The 6,660-nt window shown below is 45.0% G+C and overlaps 1 protein-coding gene across 5 annotated transcripts in view; it reads left to right on the top strand.

Annotated features, from left to right (window-relative positions):
- Positions 1–342: 342 nt before the first annotated feature.
- The window catches only part of AKAP7 (A-kinase anchoring protein 7), an 82,134-nt gene continuing 75,816 nt past the window's right edge, over positions 343–6,660 (top strand). For 3 of the 5 annotated variants that reach the window (XR_011680638.1, XR_011680636.1, XM_071436571.1), the window contains exons 1-2: positions 347–614; positions 6,028–6,177. Coding sequence is in view for 3 of the 5 variants with exons in the window: in XM_071436571.1 (XP_071292672.1) it covers positions 464–614; positions 6,028–6,177 (301 nt within the window). In the remaining 2 variants the exon portion in view is untranslated. Of the gene's footprint in view, positions 615–6,027; positions 6,178–6,660 lie in introns of all 5 variants that reach the window. The other 2 variants (XM_071436587.1, XM_071436561.1) reach the window with 2 other exon arrangements.

The raw sequence follows: 6,660 nt of genomic DNA, 5'->3' as shown, positions 1-6,660 counted from the left end.
TTAGTGCCAGCGGTCAGAGCGCCCAGAGGCTGCGTATAGCAGAGCACATTCAAAGCAAGACTATCTATTCTCCGCTGCTAAATTACTGTTCATTATCGCTTTGCCGCCCTAAACTACAGCCGCTTATTTTGAGGGACACCATAGCCCGCTGGCTGCAGCCCCCCGCGGGGGCGAGCGCTGGAGCAGTTCAATCGCTTCCTCGTTAAGGTACCGATTGAAAACTGCGCTCGAACCGAGGCACTCCGGTTGCAGGCCCCGCCGCACGCCGCCACCGCGGAGCGCACGCCGGGGCAGATGAGGGGCAGGGCCGCCCCATCGCCGTCGCGGAGCGTGCTGGGAGCTGTAGTCCCACTGCCGCACGGCCCCGTTCCCCCGCTGCTTCCCCGAGGGGCGCGGCGGCTTCGCCAGACCCGTTCCGGCCCCGCAGCTTCCCGGCGGGCAGCGCTGCTCGCCCCTGCCGGGTATGCGGCCGCTGCTGCCGCGGCTTCTCCCCGCGCTGTGCTCGGCGGCGGCCCGAGCCCTGCTCGCCCGGCGGGCCGTGCCCATGGCCCTGCGGCCGGCGGAGGGAGCGGCGCGGGCCGGGGGCGATGCCCGGAGCGCGGCCCCGGAGCACGGTGAGAGGCGGCGGGGTGGGGGCGGAGGGCAAGCGCTGGCGAGACCCGCGCCCGCCTCCCCCGGGACTGCGGGCGGGCGCTGGGGCGTGCGGGGCGCGCTGGGGCGTGGGGGAAAACTTTTCAACTTCATTATTAAGTTGTTAATGATGAAGCAGGGCTCTTGTTGGTAGGGCTCTGGCGCTTCCCTCCCTGCCCCGCTCAGTCCCTAGGCTTGCCGACAGTGTATGCATCCAACCTGACTGAACACTAAATCTGCCTTTCTTTCCCCTAAGTTTACTACTACTCCTTTTCTTTTTAGTTCCATGTGTATGCGACCTGGCTGAATATTAACCCTACAATTTTTTCCCCACAAGAAATTATTATTATTATTATTATTAGTAGTAGTAGTAGTAGTATTTCCTTAGCTATGGTAACTGTAGTGCCAGCACTGGAGGTTCAAAATGTGTTGACATTAAGACTAATTACAGCAGCTTTCAGTTAAACTGTCTCTAAAGGATTAATTTGTTATTAAAAATATGAATAGAAAGCAGTGGGTGGAAGCTCAGCAAGAGTCAAGGAGCCCCAGCCCTCTTGCCATCAGGCAGATGGTGGGGGATGGAAGAAGGGCGTGGGGTGAAGAAGGGGTGGAAGAATCCACTCCTGGCATCCTTTGCCTTCCCAGGTGCCCTTACAGAATAGGTAGGAGCCCTGGATCTTGAGAGTCAGGCAGATGACAGTGGAGAAGGCTTATCTGGAGGTGTTCTGGACTAATGAAGTCAACCAGGTGGATCTCAAATACATGTATTAAGAAAAAAACAATGGTAGTCATAGTGGGTGACTTGCCTCTGAGGGAAATTGAGGGCCCTGTATGCTGGTTGGACCCATTCCACAGGAAAGTCTGATGGCTTCCTGTGGCCCAGGTAAGGGATATTACCAAGAGACTCCCTGAGCTAATTCTGCCCACTGGTTACTACCCACTGCTGACTGTCCAGGTTGTCAGGGACAAGGTTGATGAGAAAAGTACCAGGGTAATCAAATAGGACTTTGAGGCACTTAACCACTTAGTTGCTCACAAGTGTATGGATCTGGATGAGATCCATCCTAGGGTGATGAGGAACTGGCAGAAGAGCTCATTACACTGCTGTCCATTATCCATCTATCATCAGTCATGGCTAACCAGGGAGGTCCCAGGAGACTGGAGTGTTGCAGACATCTTTTCATGAAAATCCTTAGGATTTTTTCCTCCTGAGAAGCTGAGAGGCCTCAGAAACAAATTGTAAACAATGGTTATCTGCTGCTGTGGAATGCAACAGGTGGATCTTTGGCCCATCTTGGATGTTTATAATTAATGGCCAATCACAGCCTAGGTGGCTCAGACTCTCAGCCTGAGCCACAAACCTTTGTTAGATATTCCATTCTATTCTTAGCTTAGCTAGCCTTCTGAGATGAAACCTTTTCTTTTATTCTTTTAGTATAGTTTTAATGTAATATATATAATAAAATAATAAATCAAGCTTTCTGAGAAATGGAGTCAGATCCTTGTCTCTTCCCTCATCCTGGGACCCCTGTGAACACTGTCACACTGGAGGCTGGCCAGTGTGATGCCCATCTACAAGAAATGCTGGAAGGAGGATCTAGGGAACTACAGGTCTGGCAGCCTGACCACAGTGCCTAGCAAAGTGACAGAGGAGATCATCTTAAGTGTGATCATACAGCACAGGCAGGACAACCAAGGGATCAGACTGGGCCAGTGCAAGTTTAGGAAAGGCAGATACTTCCTGACCAACCTGATCTTCTTTTATGACCAGGTGATGCACCTGGTGGATGAGAATAAGGCTGTGGATGTGGTCTACCTGGACTTCAGCAAAGTCTTCAACACCATCTCTTATAGCACACTCCTGGTAAACCTCTCAGCCCATGGCTTGGACAGGTGCACTCTTCTCTCACCTAGAGAGAGGTGGTGAATGGTGCCACATCCAGCTGGCAGCTGGTCAGTAGTGGTGTCTCCAGGGATCAGTGTTTGGTCCAGTCCTGTACAAGATCTTTATTGATAATCTGGATGAGGGAATTAAGTATTCCAATAGCAAATTCACAGACAAGATCAAGTTGGGTTGGAGTGTTTATCTGCAAGAGGGTAGGAAGGCTCTGGACAGGCTGGATCAATGGGCTGATTTCAATGATATTCAGCCCATTGATCCAGCCTGTCCTGATTCAGCAATACCAAGTCTGGGTCCTGCACTTTGGCCACAACAATCCCCTGCAGCACTACAGGCTGGGCACAGAGTGGCTGGAAAGTGGCCCAGTGGAAAAGGACTGGTGGTACTGGTTTTGACAGTCAAGGAAACATGAGCCAGCAGTTTGCCCGGGTGGCCAGTGGATCTGTGATAGTGTGGCCAGCAGGACCAGGGCAGTGATTGTCCCAGTGTTTCTGGCACTGATGAGGCATGCCTCAATTCCTGTGTCCAGTGCAGGGCCCCTCATTTCAGGAAGGACGTTGAGTTGCTGGAGCATGTCCAGAGAAGGGCAGTGGTGCTGGTGAAGGGTCTGGAGCACAAGTCTGATGAGGAGCAGCTGAGGGAGCTGGGAGTGTTTAGCCAGGAGTAAGAGGCTCAGGGGGATCTTATCTCTTTCTACAGCTACCTGGAAAGAGACTGTAGCCTCCACAGGTGGGGATTGGCCTCTTCTCCAGGCAACCAGCAATAGGACAAGAGGACACAGACTTAAGCTGCACATGGGGAGGTTTATGTTGAACATTCGGAAGAAATTCTTCATGGAAAGAGTGGTTAGATAGTGGAACGGGCTGTCCAGGGAGGTGTTGGATTCATGTCTCTGGTTCTGTTTAAGGAAAGACTGGACATGGCACTTAGTGCCATGGCCTTGTTGACAATGTGGTGTTCAGTCATCAGTTGGACTCAATGATCTCAGAGGTCTTTTCCAACCTAATTGATTCTGTTATAAACCTATTAAACACATTAACTTAAACATAGTGAACAGGGAATAGTGCCAGAAGATCAGGTCTCACTGTGATCTGTGATACTTATATGTCAAATAATAGAAGATTGTTCTGTCTGAAACAATAATCTGGATATGTAGAGAAGGCAGCTGGGATCAGGGCACAATCAAATGTGTTTTATTGCTCCTTATTTTTGTGGTCTCTCCTTTATGAGGTATGTGGATCATGATTTTTTTTTTTTTTCTGCTAGAACAGATGACAAATGCTGGTGAAGATCAGCAGTCACTTAAATACAAATAAAGGAATAATGGATGCACCTACTCATAAATGAAATTCAGGCAAATATAATTAAGCATGCAATTAAGAAAAAAGAATGTATCCTATAACAACTTGATGGTCAAGGAGTTCCTATGGGAAGCTGGTTTTGTACTCTAGGTTTCAGATTATCAACATTATGTCAAAAAGTTTGAAAAATCTTGTTTTCGAGTTGTATTAGTCACTAGAACGTAATTCTTAAATTTTGTGTCTGATTTCTTTAATTAGTATTTTCAAAAAAGCAAGGGAGTTTTTTTTGATAGAAGCACAACCTGTAGAATTTAGACACAGTGCCTGCTCAGTTCAGTTTACTGAAGGTACATTGTTAATTACTTTAGCTGTGCCTTTACTATTGTGAACAGGCTGCTTTTTGAGCAGACAGAGCAAAGGAAACCTGTAACCTGTAATCTGTAAACCCCTCAGGTTTATGTGAGTCCTTGTTCTGTAGCTGATGCTACCTTAACAAACCCCTTTTGCTCTCAGCTGATGATTCTGCACTGCTGAATTTTGAGGTTTTCTGCCTCAGTCTGACCCACTTGTTTGTCAGTTTCATGGACCTCTGTCTTGTCCTTCACTTGGAGATCTCTTTGGATCCAGGGTTGTTTTCTGTATGCTCATGGATACCAGAAGCAATCTGTTCTGTGTGAGTTTTAATTTAAATGTTAAGTAATAATTTTATTATTGCTTTAGCATCTGTTTGTTTTGCATAGTTCTTTAGTGTCTGCGAGGGAACAAGTAACAAATCTAAATACTTTGTTTCCTTTGAATAGCCTGGGGGCATAAAGTAAGGTGTCAGACTACAACCACAGAGTGATTTATGCTTCCCTACTTTAGCTTGGAGTGAACTAGCATTTAATCAGGTTGTTCTTTTATTTATCTTCCCTAGAATAAAGTGATATGTGTCAGAAACATTCCAAAGGGTGATAATCACCCACACTGGATCTGTAATATTGATTTTATACATGTGTAGCCTTGCATGCCTTAAGAACATAGTGTACACTTTTGCTGCTGAATTTTCCTCTTAGGCCAGATTTGGGCCATCCACACTGGGCCTGAGAGGAGCTTTGAAAGTGTGTTGTCTGTAGTAATGAGCTGTCCTGGGATAAACTGCAATTCTAACACACAGCTCCTTCCACTACAGTAATCCCATTGTGGAGTTGTCCCAAAAGAGTATTGCTGGCTGCCTGATTATATGCCCATTTTTTGCTGCTAGAGAAAATTTTGCTTCTTCTTCTTTATTTTTTAAGGTATGACTTAAGGTTTAAGGTTCTTTAAGGTTTTTTTTAAGGTATGACTTAATATGCCAATATTAGAGTTTACTGATGCAGAAGTGTGAAGTAGACAACGAAATGACTCATGCTCAGTTAGTACTCTTGGGAAAAAGACTTTTTCAAAAACTTGTTAGTGGACATTATTCTGTCCTGTCTAACTTATAATATTCTGTGATTGTGATATTATTCTGAGGTAGAGCTTCATATATATATGAAAACACATCCTGCATGTACAAAGATATATGAAGATATATCTTTGTACATGCAGGATGTGTCTTCATTTACACTGACTTCCTTCCTTCCTTAAATACTAAAAGTCAGTTTTTAGAAGGAGAAATTCAGATCATTGCTGTCTAAAACATGCTATACTGAGTGGGAGATGCAGAAATAGAGTCATCATCTCACTCCTGAATGATAGAGTCAGCTGAGAACTCTGTTATATGTGGAATGATAGGATTCCCTTCCTGATTTTTCATGCCTCATTTTTAGTGTGTTTACAGTGGAATTAATTTGCCAGTGTTTGTCTGCACTGAATTTCATATGCCATTACTGTTATCTAAAATGAACTTTATGTGATGTCTGAAGGGTATTCTTTTTTATGCTCAGTTCTAAGTATTTTTTGCAGTAATTTCATTTAGTTGGAACCAAACAAGACCCTAGGTTATTAAAATATAGAAAGCAGAACTCTATTTTTTGCTATTTCACATAAAATGTTACAGTATTTTTACTGATCTGTTGACAAAGAAGAAGAACAGGATCCTTGTGGGGTTATGTGTCAATATTTATTTGCTGATAATTAATGAAATGTTTACTTGTTGTGCTGCTTATGTATAATGTCTCTTAGCTGTTTATATAAAAAACTAAGACCCAGTGTGTTATTTTGAATATATTACAGATGGGCTGGAAAATATACAGCAAAAGAAAATCTTTAAAGAGAGTAAGGAAGAAACACAACAGAGTGAAGTGCCATGTGCTGCTGATTCAGTAGATTCTCTAATGGCAGAAATGCCATTTGTGGACACAGATATTGAAGATGAACATGCTAGTAAGTACATTAAACAGAAGAAATGTGAAAGTATAGACACATCATGCACTCAGTTCTTGGTCCTGCCTGTTGGCAAGGACACATGGGCCAGGCACATGGAACAGTCTCCCTGAAAACAGGTTACAGTCCAGAGCTTCTCGTTTCGCTATTCACTCCTGCAGTACTTGAGCATATTAAGAGTTCACCCTTTTATTATCCTGTGGAGCAGTGAGTCACAGAATAAAGACATTTTGAATGTCAATTCACATTACTGTATCTGAGCTTCTCAGGTGATGGATTTTGTGAGCTGTCCTTCAATATGTGTATTCCCAGCATGATGCTGGAAGTACACTTTTAGTTGGACAGTGGATGTCTGCAGCCTGGTCAGCTTGTGGGCGTGTGTCAGGCCATGTGGTGGGAGAGGGTCTGTAAAGGCACAGGGAAATGAGCTGAGAGAAACACAATTATGTGTGAAGGAAGAACTGAGGGCACACACATTTCTTT

This window comes from Agelaius tricolor, unplaced genomic scaffold (assembly GCF_023055355.1).
Source record: "Agelaius tricolor isolate 1412-34295 unplaced genomic scaffold, bAgeTri1.0.p SCAF_1, whole genome shotgun sequence".
Classification (NCBI taxonomy): domain Eukaryota; kingdom Metazoa; phylum Chordata; class Aves; order Passeriformes; family Icteridae; genus Agelaius; species Agelaius tricolor.
The sequence above is the reverse complement of the archived record's forward strand: the minus strand, read 5'-3'. Positions and strand labels throughout refer to the sequence as shown.